This window comes from Phycodurus eques, chromosome 18, assembly GCF_024500275.1.
Source record: "Phycodurus eques isolate BA_2022a chromosome 18, UOR_Pequ_1.1, whole genome shotgun sequence".
Lineage (NCBI taxonomy): Eukaryota > Metazoa > Chordata > Actinopteri > Syngnathiformes > Syngnathidae > Phycodurus > Phycodurus eques.
Window position 1 is genome coordinate 19186961 of NC_084542.1, and position 14429 is coordinate 19201389.

Sequence of the window (14429 nt, forward strand, 5' to 3'; positions counted from 1 at the left end):
GCCCCTAAGGCACTTCGTAAAACGAGTTTATTTACATTGTTTTATTTATTTTAAAGGTGGTATTTTTGTTCAAAACGTTCACAAAACATTGTGCTGGTGGGTTTTGGGGGTCTGGACCGGAATCAAGGCATTTCAATTCATTTTAATAGGGGATTGATAGAGGAGTAAATTGAGTTTTGCGAGACGGCGCCCCCAGGAGGCAAGGAGGCGAGCCGCAGCCTGTTCCCGGTCCGTGACGTCACTCGGCCACTTTCCCAGGCTCTGCGAGGCGAAGGAAGAGGGCGGCCGCACACTTCGGGACGGCCACCACCACACGGAGGCCACAAAGCGGCTCGGTTCGCTCACCTGCACTTCCGGCCCAGCTGCTCCAGGAGGATCCGGTTCGGACTCGACCCGGTCCGCCGGCCACGCAAGGTGAGACGACAACGAGACACCCGCGGAGCGAGCGACCGTGTTAGCTAACGACGACGGTCGGCGCACACCGCCGCTCTTGCCAGCGAGCTCGCACACGATTCACGCGTTTTTCTTGGTCTAGTTCTAACAGTGTTGCCATTATGGCTCACGTTGGATTGTCTTCTTCATCACAAAGCCAACATTGTTGGCTTACATACCAGACCGCCTTCAAAAGCACGCGGAGTTACGCTCTACGGCTTGTTTGAAGCGTTTTAAAACCGATACCTAACCATTTGGGGCGTACATTTGGACCAATATGTGTCCTGTGTGACATTCGGCAACCGCGGAATGAGGGGAGCAGCTCGGCCTCCTTCGGGAAAGAGCGTCAACTTGTGGACTCCAGCGCGCTGCCATTGCCATTGCCGACGCCGCCGCCGTCGTCAAAGTGGAGCTTTGAGCTCAGACCACAGCTCGGTCTCAAGCGAGCCCGTTTTCATTCGAAACGGCCAAAGAGACGTAGAACGTGGACGCCGAATTCTACACGGGAAGGTTCGTCATCGGAATATGTGTTGTAACGTTGTGTTGGCTTTGTGTGTGTGGCTGCAAACAAAGTTTAGTGCAAACTTTGTGGGTTTTTTAACGCGAGTCGGCTCGCGAGAGTTGAAAAGCGCGTGCGTGAGACATCCAGCCTTTCTTTTTACAGGTGTTTGTGTGGTGGGTGCGCGCACACATGCCCAAAAACGAAAATGATAGATGACAAAAATGACACATGATCGTCGTGTTAAAAAAAGTGCTGATCCAACGACGAGGAAGTAAAAGTAAGAAACCGTCAAAAAAAAGTATGGATAGCTGAAAAATGAGTGTAGTACCAAAGTATTTGTACTTGGTTACTTTCCACTTGTGGTGACTTGATGAAGGCAAGAAGTCACGTGACTGGACGAAAACGTCTCGTGATTGGCGATGGCCAAGTTGCCGCTTGCAGGTGACCCAGCAAGCGGCGGCCTATCCCGCAAATGATTGACGTTTATGACAGACACAATTGCAGATCTGCTTTTTTTCCCGTCCTGTTCGGCTGTTAGGTCAAGCAGAATGGAAGATCTGTTTCCCTTTAATGCCGGAACAGCTTTACTGTGTCACAGTGGAGTTTTTAAGTTTCCGCTGTGGTTTTTTTAGTATTACAATTGAAGTTTATTGAGAATCAAAGTCGAACAGAACAAAGTTTCTAGAGGGGAGAGAGAAGCGAAGACAAAAGACAAAGCACTAATTGTAAACAGGATGAGAAAAAAAAAAGTCATTACAATATCTACAACAATGAAACATGAAAATGAAACATGAAATGTGATTGTTGCATGGGGCTGTCGTGCTACACCCTGTGAGGGAAGGACAGGACAAGCTAGGACAGGACAAGGACAGGAGAAGAAGCACGCAGGACAAGGGTTGTGAACCCTGCCGATTGCAGATCTGCTAATGTTTAACTCTTTACGGGCCGCGCGGATGACTCGTCGGCGGCGGGCCGACGCACCGACAACACTGGCAAACATTGCATCCAATGAAAAGCGTCGGAGTTTGAAAAGGAAACGACAGCAGGCGTGCTCACGCAGGATGTAAAGATAAGAAACATGAGCAGAGCCCAAAGGTCGTGTGCCACTCCACAAGATGGCCGATGTTGTACAAACAACTTCCGCTTGAACAGATGGAGGTGGAGGAGCGTACGTCAGTGATGTCATCCATAAATGATGCCATCTGTCAATGATGTCACCGAGCAGGTCAGCGGTGTCTGAAGTTGCAAGTGGATGACATCATTGTGTAGATGAGTTACATAACATGCGTTGGTAGTTGCGCGGCCACCGCGGCGATGGCGCGACCCGCCGATCAATACCCGTCTGATTGGTTTGGCTTGAAGGTCATGTGATGGTGTTCCAATCAGGAACAAGGGCCGAATGTCATTTACAATGTCGTCAGTCGGTCGAGGATCTAAAAAACCTGCGCAAAGGAAACGTCAGCCGTTCCTCCGTTCCGGCTGCTCCACGCACGTTCGAGACCGTTGCTCTGTAATGCGGCGGCGGCGGAACAACTTGGAGGAGCTAGGAACGTTGCCGTGAACGGACGTGAGATGCTGCCCGGGAATGCTGAGGGTGTTGTTGTCGTTTCCCAGAATCGATATGGAGGACGGCAAACCGGTGTGGGCACCGCACCCCGCCGACGGCTTCCAGCTGGGAACCATCGTGGATATCGGCGCCGACAGCCTCACCATCCAGCCTCTCGAGCGGGGCGGCAAGGTCAGATTTCAGATGAAGCGTCAAGTTTCGACCCCTCGCCCCAGCCCACCTTATGTATTCAAAGAACAGGTCAAAGGTCATATCAACTAAGCCATGAATGGTCTTGAAGACCGTAACTGCGGAAAGACCAATTATTATCGGCCGGGCTGGTTATCGGTGCCGATATTCAGAATTTTGACGCGTATCGGCCTTTTTTCAAAAATCTGACTTCTAATTAAAAAATAAATTTAAAACTGGGTCAACTTATGTATTTATGTAAATATTGAGATGCTGTTGACCTTGGGAACTCCCTGCACTTTTGTTTGAATTTAAAGCAGTCATGAGTGAAAGATTAAGATTTGAATTATAGAAACATTTTAGAAAAATGTATTTACTGTATAAAATATTAGGGAGCTATTTATTTGTTGAAGTTTTCATTGAACTTTATGAGACCGGCTGTCATGTTGTTGAGTTTTCTGATGCTGCTGCTCTCTCGTCTCTTCTTCAAGGCCCAGACAAAGAGCGTGGTCAAGCTTTCAAAGCTTTTGTTCCGTGGTATGACGATATCCGTCCGGGTTGCAGTGAAAGGGACCAAGGCTTGCCGCGAATCGCCCCAATATGCTAATAATTGACCCCCGCCCCCACAAAAAGGGGTTTGTATTTGTTTACAGGTGGCAGAAAATAACTTAAAACAGAGGATCATCGAGCGTCATTGCCATACATCTAGTGCATACGCAATCATGAACCCACATTAGATCAAGAAATAGTCAGTTGTTAAATCATCCAACACAACCGAACACATGAGGCTCATCAATCGTATTGCCGGTTCAGTGGGTTGTCATTGAAAGACAAAAAGTGCCGAAACGGCATTTGATCAAAGTTGTCTTGGGGAGAAACAGGTGGCTGTCCTCTCCACAGAATTGTCCCTGATACGTCCTTGCCTACTTAATTTGACACTTCACACCTGGAATGAGGCCGAGCGAGAGAAAAGAATTTTGGACCTGGGTGGGTGGGGCTGCTTAATGTTGTCCTCACGTGCCCTCTGGCCACGCCCACCAAGTGCTCTGGCTGCCAAAAGAAGCCTGAGCAGACAGCACTAATGGGTTTTATTGTTTTCTTTTTGTGCAGACGTTTGTGGCTGCCGTCAGTCAAGTGTTTCCTGCTGAGGATGACGTTAACAAACACGTAGAGGACAACTGTGAGTTCTCCTCTCTGATGACTCGAGCAAGTTTGAATGTTGTGGTAAACTGATGATGACGCCACTTTGAATGTCGGTGTTTGAATGTCGTGCTGAACTGATGAAGATGACGGCATTTGAATATTGTGGTGAACTGATGAAGACGACGGCGTCTGAATGTCTTGGTGAACTGATGACTACTGCGTTTGAATGTCGGCGTTTGAATGTCGTGGTGAACTGATGAAGATGACGGCGTTTGAATGTCGTGGTGAACTGATGAAGATGACGGCGTTTGAATGTCATGGTGTACTGATGAAGTTGACGGCGTGTGAATGTCACGGTGAATTGATGAAGATGACGGCGTTTGAATGTCGTGGTGAACTGACGAAGACGGCGGACATGTCCTTGTACAGGTTCTTTGATGTACCTCAATGAAGCCACGCTGCTCAACAACGTGCGTGTCAGATACAGCAAAGACAAAATCTATGTGAGTTCTCTTCCTGTTCACTGTTACTGCTAATGATTTATTGTTTGTAACTATGTACAGTAAAAAGCAACACTCACCCATTCTTTATGCTACAAAAAAAAGCCATCCAAATTACTTGTCGAGTTGGCTACATACAACCAACTAATCCACTGTTGACTGAAATACACTCACATTTTATGTATTAGTTGAATTCAAAACAGTAGAGGTAAAGTTCAACATACACAAAAATTGACTTTGCCACAGTACTCAAATTGTTTGAAATGAGTTGTTGCAATCTGAGGGAACAGGTGTATTTGAAAAATCTAAGACAAGAAGAGACCTAAAGCAGAGAGTTCGCTTTTGGAAGGACTATAATGAACTGAAAACATGTAGCTCCCTTATTCTTTGTTTTAAAAAAAAAAAAGAAAAAAAAGAGCAATACAAAAATAAATGTTTATTTTCATACATGCAAATTAGTTGCCTTTCGGTGAAATTCGCCGTTTTGAATTCAAAATAGGCCATTTACGTGAATCTTATAGATACGATGAGATTTTCTGAGGGGGGCCCGCTGTCGCCATAGGCTGTTTCGTACTCCTTGAACGCTGGCAGCGAGCGGTAACGGTACTTTTACTCAATTACAATGATCTAAATGTCCCTCGCTGCATTTATTGATCACTTATTGCCTATTTATCAACTGTTTCGTGCGCGAGACTACAACTTCGACTTGCGCGTTGGGCGCTGTTTGCACCATCAAATTTAAGCGCTAGTGACGTTTAAGTCTAGTTCACTAATCTAACGACAAAAGAAAGTCACATGACCTCACACAACGTCTTCTATTGGGCTTCCCGGGCATAGTTATTAACACTAGATAAGCCAGCCCGGCTCATCGTCGTGCCTCAGTGGCGGACATTTTGGGAAGGTCGTCGTTACCATGAAGGCAACGGCGCGCTACTGTTGTTGAACAAAAACAACAGCTTGCATGTATTGTCGGATTTGTCTGACACTGTCTGCCCAAGCGTGGATATTTCAGCTCACTGATAACTTGAGAAAACACCACGCAGTAAATTGCAAATGTATACTTTTTACTCTTCTTCAAGTCTTTTTTTGGAGGACTACTTTTTACTTTGACTTGAGTCACATTATTGTCAAGGAACAATACTCTTACTTGAGTACAATGTTTGGCTACTCGACCCACCTCTGGAGCGGACATCCTCTATTGCTACTCTTACGTTTAAGCAACATTTTTGCTCATCAGATCAGCCAGTGTGGTATTTGTTGCACTGTTTTTTTGTATTTTCGCGTTGAGGTGCTGCAGGTCGTGGCCCCGGTTGCGGTCCCGGCGGAACCGCGAAGCACACATAACATCGGCGACAAGCACTGATCCGCTAGTACATCTAATTAGTTTACGGATGTTTATGGTAAATGTATGAAGCGACGGAGCGATGTTAGGGATTATGTCACAACACAGAATGAACTAACTTCAAATTCAGAAATGGCCAATAAAAATGGAAAAATATCGCACCTAATATTTTCCTGGAGGATGCATTTGGGATTAGCCTTTGAAATTGGTAATAGTGAAAAATGAAGTGAAACAGACAACGATTTTAGTCCATTCTTTTCCAGAATGAGAGTGCGTAACGAGGAGGATGCTATTCATGTGGCGCAGCTTCAAGTAGGCATCCGGTGCAGGTGGAGATGGGCCTGGCTCAAATCGGAGGCCAAAACATAAAACTGAACAAATGAGGCAAATTGAATTTGAATCTTCAATTTGTACATCGACATGTACTTGAGCGGTGTGAATAAATGTTTTGTTCTTCTGCGTGAAGAAAATGTGTTGATTTTGCCTTATTGTACTCTTCAGAGCCTTCCAGATTTCTTCATTTATCCATCCATCCATTTTCTGAGCCGCTTCTCCTCACTAGGGTCCCAGGCGCGCCGTCCTCATCGGGCAGGAGGCGGGGTCCACCCTGAACCGGTTGCCAGCCAATCGCAGGGCACATACAAACAAACAACCATTCGCACTCGAATTCACACCTACAGGCAATTTAGAGTCTCCAATTCATGCGTGTTTTTGGGACGTGGGAGGAAACCGGAGTGCCCGGAGAAAAGCCACGCAGGCACGGGGAGAACTTGCAACCTCCACACAGGCGGGGCCGGGGATTGAACCCGGGTCCCCAGAACTGTGAGGCTGACGCTCTAACCAGTCGTCCACCGTGCCACTTCTTAATGTACGTTAAAATAACCAAAAAAATTCTCTGCGGCGGCCCGGGGGATCCCCCCCAGATGTGATGCTTTTTTTTGGGGGTCACCTTTTCATGACTTTGGTGTTTGCATGTCTGTATATTGTGTGTTTCATTTTTGTTGTTGTTTGTGTTGTGTTGTTTGCATGTTGTTGTTGTGGTTTATGGGTTGTCGGGTCTGCGCTCAGACGTTCGTGGCCAACATCCTGATCGCAGTCAACCCATACTACGACATCCCGAAGCTGTACTCTCCTCAAACCATCGAGCAGTACCGCGGACGCTCGCTGGGGACGCTCCCGCCGCACGTCTACGCCATCGGTGAGACGCGCCTCTTGTGACCCGGCCGCCAGGAGATAATCACGACTGACGTTTGTGTGCTCTATATGCAGCTGACAAGGCCTACAGGGACATGAAGGTTCTGAAGATGAGTCAGTCCATCGTCGTCTCAGGGGAGTCCGGCGCCGGAAAGACGGAAAACACCAAGTTTGTGCTCAGGTGAGGCTGAAGGCGCGTTGCCATGGAAACCTCCCGTCAACGACGACCGTTCTCGTTCCGGCGACAGGTACCTTACGTCGTCGTACGGGACGGGCCAGGACATCGACGAGAGGATCGTGGAGGGTACGCCGGAGCGGTCTTAAGTCAGCCTTCTCCGTGACGTTCTGACTTTTTTTTTTCGTTTTCTTTGTCATCCGTCCGCCCCGAGCAGCAAATCCGTTGTTGGAGGCCTTTGGGAACGCCAAAACTGTGCGCAACAACAATAGCAGTCGCTTTGGCAAGTTTGTGGAAATACACTTCAATGAAAAGGTATTATGCAAGTGCAACATCACACAACGTGTTATTGTCAGAATGTTTTCGCTAATACGATGAACCTTCCTTCGGGAAAATCTGCCACATGAAAGGAAAAGCAGCAGTAACTGCGTTTGCAATCATTCGCAGTGGACATTTGAGGGAACGCTCTAGGAGGTCCACAAGTTAAAGTGGCCATTCCAAACAGACTCCACATTTCGACAGGCTGTCATCTTGCCAAATCTTGTCACCTTACTACTTTGAAACCTTTTCTGTGTGTGTGCGTTTAGAACACGGTGGTGGGGGGCTTCGTGTCGCACTACCTCCTGGAGAAATCTCGCATCTGCCGCCAGAGCCTCGAGGAGAGGAACTACCACATCTTCTACCGCCTGTGTGCCGGCGCGCCGGACGACATTCGACTCAAGTTTCACCTCAGCTCGCCGGACATGTTCAGGGTACGATGATCGTTATGCAGACCGCCGTCACAACAGGGGGCAGCACTTCAAGGGGAACGTTGCAGATGTGTGTGTGTGTGTGTGTGTGTGTGTGTGTGTTTCAGTACCTGAACAGAGGATGCACTCGCTTCTTTGCGTCCAAGGAGACGGACAAGCAGATCCTGGAGAACCGCAAGAGTTCAGAGGTAGCGTCCATCTTGTCACGTTCTCGTCTTGCTGCTCGGGCCGCAGTCGTCTCGTGCGCTTGACTGCCTCGGAGACGAGATGGAAGGTTTTACCTTAACTGATGAGTTGACTTTGCTCAATAGACTCGTACAGCGGACTTAACTTAATTTAAGGGACTAATGGAGGGGAGGTCGTCCGTTAAAGTTGTCTGTTAATTTGAAGCACTTTTTTGTGGCTTAAAAACACCCAGTACAGTCAAAAATTATTGTAAGTACATGTAAAAAAAAGTTTGAAAGGAGCCCTGAACTTCCCTTAAAACATTTTTGCGGTGGTGTAGTAGTGGCGTGAAAGTATCGTGATCGCTGGCGCTTGGGACGGCTGATAATGGCGTGTAGCTGTCGAGGCGGTTTCACGAGCCGCGAGGTTAGCGCCCTTCCTTTTCTTATCGCCGTTACGATCGGATGCCATAGAGAAGGAAGGACTGACAAAAAACTGCATGCAAGCTGTATATATACCAAAGTCAGTATAGCATGTTTTACGAGCGAAACACGACGAGTGTGAGCGTGAACGATGGCGACACAACCTGGAAATACGGGTGCCGGCCTGCTTGTCGACTGCGCCAGTAAGCGACTGCGGCCAGTTCTGGAACTAACGGACTTTGGCCGCTGCGAGGAGCATTTTGAGTTCCGACCGGACCGGTCCGTTAAATGTGAAGTCCCTTGCTTCCGGGTCCATTAAATCGAGCTTCCGCTGTATATCAAATTAATTTTTCTCATTAACCTGTGCAGCCTCCTAAAAACACATTTCTTATCTGGTTTTAGTAAATAAAAGTGGCAGTGTATTGTAAAAAATCAGAATCATCTTTATTTGCCAAGTATGTCCAAAAAACACACGGAATTTGTCAAATCCAGTTTATTTATATAGCCCTTAATCCCAAAAGAGTCTCAAAGGGCTTCACAGGCCCAAAGTTTGCAATGATTGACGACTTCCCATAATCGGGCAAGGAAAACCTCAAAACCCTATTTGAGGAAAAAAGAAATTAAGACAAAAGTCAGTCACACGCTGGCACACTGTGTGCCTTTAAGGGGTGTGGCCAGCGAGTGACATCAGGAGCTTGAGGTAGTCTGGTTGGCTGTTTTCACCACATTCCCCCCCCCCCCCCCCCCCCATGTGAGTGAGTGTCTGCTCCTTGTGAGTGGTGTCATTTTGGGCTTTGAGCTGTTTGGTCCCATTCAGTAAATGGCTGAAAGCGCATCGTCAACTGTGGCTGTTCTTGCCCACATGCGGTACCTGAATTGCTCCATTTTAAAAAAAAAAAAAAAAAAAAAAAAAAAATTTTTAAAAAACAATTTGAAACAATCTGAAACTCGCGACACAAAGCAAAAAAAAAAAAAAAAAAAAAAAAACGGCGGAGCTGCAGTTGGCATTTTGTGTGGACGAGTAGTAGATGCGGTGAGCCTTTGAAGTGTGTTGTGAGACAAGTGAAGAATGTTACCATGGCAATAGCATCATCTTGTAGACTTCACGTCTGCATTGTGCCAGCATCCTTCTGTCATCTCTCAAGTGTGCCCGGTGAAAAGCCTGTACTGTACGTTCAGCACCAAAACCTTACATGTGCGTGTATTGGTACTGCAGCACGTGAAGGCGGGCCCGCTGAAGGACCCCCTGCTGGACGACCACTGCGACTTCCAGCGCATGCTGGTGGCCATGAAGAAGATCGGCCTGGACGACGCGGAGAAGTTGGAATTGTTCCGCGTGGTGGCCGGCGTGCTGCACTTGGGCAACGTCGACTTCGAGGAGGCGGGAAGCACCTCAGGTCAGGGGGCGAGCTACACTGCTTGGCATTAGCACATTTGCTACTTTGCAAACAATTTCTATACTCCTGTTAGTTAGCTGTACTCAAAGACACCACCAGTGGGCAGAATACCGCGAATACCGCAGCCCGAGGGGAGCCTCGAGAAGCGGCTGACGTTGACCCGTAGCGACCGCAAAGCATCCGACGTCGTCGTCGTGAAGGGCGAGGGTCACCGACATGTTGCCTCCACGGACCACAGGAGTGTTCCTCAAATAGCTCACCAGTGATAGGACATTGTGATTTCTGAGGAATGTTGTAGAAGTGAGCATTTGAAAAGTCAAACACTTGCAGAGATGTATAGGAATGGGACTATTGCTGTTGTTGATCGACTATTGTTGTTTCCATTGTTTTCTCGTCCGTTTTGTATTGATATTTATTTAGTTCCTACCCTATGAAATCGTTGTTGACTATTATTGGGAGGAATTAGTCACGTGACTTTGCATAAAAGAATATTATTTTTATAATAACATGTAATTAACGGTATTTTGAGCAAATTGGAAGGCCTTTGCATTCATCACTACACCAAGAAGTAGCTCTTAGTTGCAAAACGATTGGTGACCCCCTGGTGTAGGGAATCCTCCCCATGGGGCCCCTTACTGGCCATTACTGGCTGGTGGCCCATACGGGGCCTCAAGGGACTGCTGATCGTGGTCCCCATCGGACAGCGACACAACTGGAAACCCTCGCAGACACTGCAGTGACACGTCCGTACAAGCAGGCTCAGTTCTTTTGGCGGTGGCGTTCCTTCTTGGCTGGTTCCGAGGGGGTCTGGAACTCTGTCTCCTTGTGTGTCTCTCGCAGGCGGCTGCAGCATCAAGAAGCAGTCCGGCCAAATGCTGCAACACTGTGCTGAGCTGCTGGGTCTGGACCAGCTGGACCTGCAAGGGAGCCTCACCTCCAGGGTCATGATCACCACAGCAGGGGGCGCCAAAGGAACCGCCATCAAGTAGGCCGCCTCCATCCCACGAGTGTGCGCGCATTATTTACTCTGTCGTGATTATTTGGCTTGTTGGTCAGGGTTCCTCTGAAAGTGGAGCAGGCCAACAACGCTCGCGATGCTTTGGCCAAGGCGGTGTACAGCCGACTGTTCGACCACGTGGTCACCAGGGTCAACCAGTGCTTCCCCTTCCAGTCGTCCGCCAACTTCATCGGCGTGTTGGACATCGCCGGATTCGGTGCGTAAACGCGCTATCGCTGGTGCGGCACCTTGCCGCTGACGTATTACACTTCCCGTTCTGTGCAGAGTACTTTGAACACAACAGCTTTGAACAGTTCTGCATCAACTACTGCAACGAGAAGCTGCAGCAGTTCTTCAACGAGCGCATTCTTAAAGAGGTCAGTCAGACTGTTGTCATCACCGACAATAAGACATACCCTAACCTTTTGTTGTGCCACGCCAAGACATACAGTGGGTACGGAAAGTATTCAGGCCCCCTTACATTTTTCACTCTTTGTTATATTTCAGCCATTTGCTAAAATCATTTAAGTTCATTTTTTCCCCTCAATGTACACACAGCACCCCATATTGACAGGAAAAAAACGGAATTTTTTTGCCTGTTTATTAAAAAAGAAAAACTGAAATATCACGCAGCCATAAGTATTCCGACCGTTTGCTGTGACACTCATATATTTAACTCGGGTTCTGTCCATTTCTTCTGATCATCCTTGAGATGTTCTACACCTTCATTGGAGTCCAGCTGTGTTCGATTATACTCGTAGGACTTGATGAGGAAACAGCTCACAGTGCATGTCAGAGCAAATGAGAATCATGAGGTCAAGACACATGATAGCCCCTATGGAGTTTGCTTAAAAAAACAATTTAAAAAAACTAAGGACTCCAAGATGGTGAGAAATAAGATTCTCTGGTCTGATGAGACCAAGATCGAACTTTTTGGCCTTAATTCTAAGCTCTATGTGTGGCGAAAACCAGGCACTGCTCATCACCTGTCCAATACCGTCCCAACAGTCAAGCACGTGGTGGTGGCAGCGTCATGCTGTAGGGGTGTTGTTCAGCTCCAGGGACAAAGGAAAAATGAATGCGGCCATATCCTGGACAAAAACCTCCAGAGTGCTCAGGACCTCAGACTGAGCCGAAGGTTCAGCTTCCAACAAGACAATGACCCTAAGCGCACAGCTAAAATAACGAAGGAGTGGCTTCAGAACAACTCTGTGACTGTTGTTGAATGGCCCAGCCAGCCCTGACTTAAACCCAATTGAGCATCTCTGGAGAGACCTGAAAATGGCTGTCCACCAACATTCGTCCATTTTCTACCGCTTATCCGAAGTCGGGTCGCGGAGGCAGTAGCTTCAGCAGGGACGCCCAGACTTCCCTCTCCCCAGCCCCTTCTTCAATCTCTTCCGGGGGATCCCGAGGCGTTCCCGGATCAGCCGAGAGACGTAGTCTCTCCAGCGTGTCCTGGGTCGTCCCCGGGTTCTCCTCCCAGTGGGACGTGCCCGGAACACCTCACCGGGGAGGCATCCGAATCAGATGCCGCAGCCACCTCATCTGGCTCCTCTCGATGCGGAGGAGCAGCGGCTATACTCTGAGATCCTCCCGGATGACCGAGCTTCTCACCCTATCTCTAAGGGAGAGTGGGTGGAATTGAGGAGGTCTTCGAAGTATTCTCCCCACCGGTTCACAACGTCCCGAGTTGAGGTAGGCACCGTCCCATCTCCACTATACACAGTGTTGATGGTGCACTGCTTCCCCCTTCCTGGAAGCCGTCCGGAAGTCTTTCTCCATGGCCTCACCGAACTCCTCCCATACCCGGGTTTTTGCTTCAGCGACCACCAGAGCTGCATTCCGCTTGGCCAGCCGGTACCCATCAGCTGCCTCAGGAGTCCCACAGGCCAAAAACGCCGATAGGATTCCTTCTTCAGATGGCATCCGTCACCGTTGGTGTCCACCAACGGGTTCAGGGATTGCCGCCACGACAGGCCCCCCCTTACGGCCACAGCTCTGGTCGGCCGCCTCAGCAATGGAAGTGCGGAACGTGGTCCACTCGGACTCGATGTCCCCCACCTCCCCCGGAACGTGAGCAAAGTTCTGTCGGAGGTGGGAGTTGAAACTCCTTCTGACGGGGGATTCCGCCAGACGTTCCCAGCAGACCCTCACGATACGTTTGGGCCTGCCAGGTCGGACCGGCATCTTCCCCCACCATCGGAGCCAACTCACCACCAGGTGGTGATCAGTTGACCGCTCCGCCCATCTCTTCACCAGAGTGTCCAAAACATGCGCCCGCAAGTCCGATGACACGACCACATAGTCGATCATCGAACTGCGACCTAGGGTGTCCTGGTGCCAACTGCACGTGTGGACACACTTATGCTTGAACATGGTGTTCGTTATGGACAATCTGTGATGAGCACAGAAGTCTAATAACAGAACAACAGACAGTCTCCAACAAACAACAGTCAGGACCCGTCCCCCCACCCGAAGGCGGAGGGAGACTACGCTCTTGTCCACCGGGATGAACCCCAATGTACAGGCGCCGAGCTGGGGGGCAATAAGTATACCCACACCTGCTCGGCGCCACTCACTGTGGGCAACTCCAGAGTGAAAGAGAGTCCAAGCTCTCTCAAGAGGACTGGTACCGGAGCCCAGGCTGTGTGTCTATATCTAGTCGGAACTTCTCGACCTCGCACACCAGCTCAGGCCAGAGAGGTGACATCTACAGTTTCTGTAGTCGGGGATCGGATCGCCAAGGTCCCCGCCTTCGGTCACCGCCCAGCTCGCACTGCACCCGACCCCTATGGCCCCTCCCACAGGTGGTGAGCCCACGGGAAGGGGGACCCACGTTACCCTTTCGGGCTGTGCCCGGCCGGGCCCCATGGGTGCAGGCCCGGCCACCAGGCGCTCGCCTTCGAGCCCCACCTACAGGCCTGGCTCCAGAGGGGGGTTCTGGTGACCCGCTTCCGGGCATGGGAAAAAATGTTGATACCTTTTTAAAACCTCAGCCTTTCTCCAGGTGAGGCAATTGAGAACTGATTCTCATTTGCAATGCCAACCTGGCTGCCGACAGTCTTTGAGGTAGGGAGTTTTATTATATACAAGTCATTCATTCATTCATCTTCTGTTCCACTTATCCTCATTCGGGTCGTGGGCGTGCTGGAGCCTATCCCAGCTAACTACGGGCGGGAGGCGGGGTACACCCTGAACCGGTTGCCAGCCAATCGCAGGGCACATACAAACAAACAACCATTTGCACTCACATTCACACCTGCGGACAATTTAGAGTCCTCAGTTAACCTACCCTGCATGTTTTTGGGATGTGGGAGGAAACCGGAGTGCCCGGAGAAAACAATTAGAATACATGTATTCTATTGAGATGACTTACCTAAATTGATTGTGCAACAGAAGCCTGCAGATGACCCTAACCCTAACTTCGGCACCGAGTCCGCCGTCGACGAGCGCAGACTTTGCCCAGCCTGCTCCTCACCGCCGAGTGCGGCTCAGCGGGAAAACATAAAGATCGATGTTTGGAAGTTTTGCCTTTCAATGTATTTTAATCCTCTTATTTCAAGGCTTGCGTAGCGCCGCCCCTGTGAATGAAAAAGTAAATGCCTCCAAAGGTCTGTCAACCAGTCAGCTTTCGTCAGCACAGGAGACCCTACCCGCCAGGAGGAACGAAATA

The 14429-nt window shown here is 49.2% G+C and overlaps 1 protein-coding gene across 7 annotated transcripts in view; it reads left to right on the forward strand.

Annotated features, from left to right (window-relative positions):
• The first annotated feature begins 251 nt into the window (after nt 1–251).
• Nucleotides 252–14429, forward strand: part of LOC133416653 (unconventional myosin-VI-like) — a 35368-nt gene continuing 21190 nt past the window's right edge. For 3 of the 7 annotated variants that reach the window (XM_061703627.1, XM_061703629.1, XM_061703632.1), the window contains exons 1-14: nt 252–414; nt 2549–2672; nt 3780–3849; nt 4242–4315; nt 6723–6852; nt 6924–7029; nt 7097–7152; nt 7241–7338; nt 7611–7775; nt 7841–7960; nt 9576–9756; nt 10597–10741; nt 10813–10970; nt 11039–11130. In XM_061703627.1, coding sequence (XP_061559611.1) covers nt 2556–2672; nt 3780–3849; nt 4242–4315; nt 6723–6852; nt 6924–7029; nt 7097–7152; nt 7241–7338; nt 7611–7775; nt 7841–7960; nt 9576–9756; nt 10597–10741; nt 10813–10970; nt 11039–11130 — 1512 coding nt within the window. In that variant the 5' untranslated portion in view covers nt 252–414; nt 2549–2555. Of the gene's footprint in view, nt 415–703; nt 943–2548; nt 2673–3779; nt 3850–4241; nt 4316–6722; nt 6853–6923; nt 7030–7096; nt 7153–7240; nt 7339–7610; nt 7776–7840; nt 7961–9575; nt 9757–10596; nt 10742–10812; nt 10971–11038; nt 11131–14429 lie in introns of those variants that run through there. The other 4 variants (XM_061703630.1, XM_061703631.1, XM_061703633.1 and 1 more) reach the window with 2 other exon arrangements.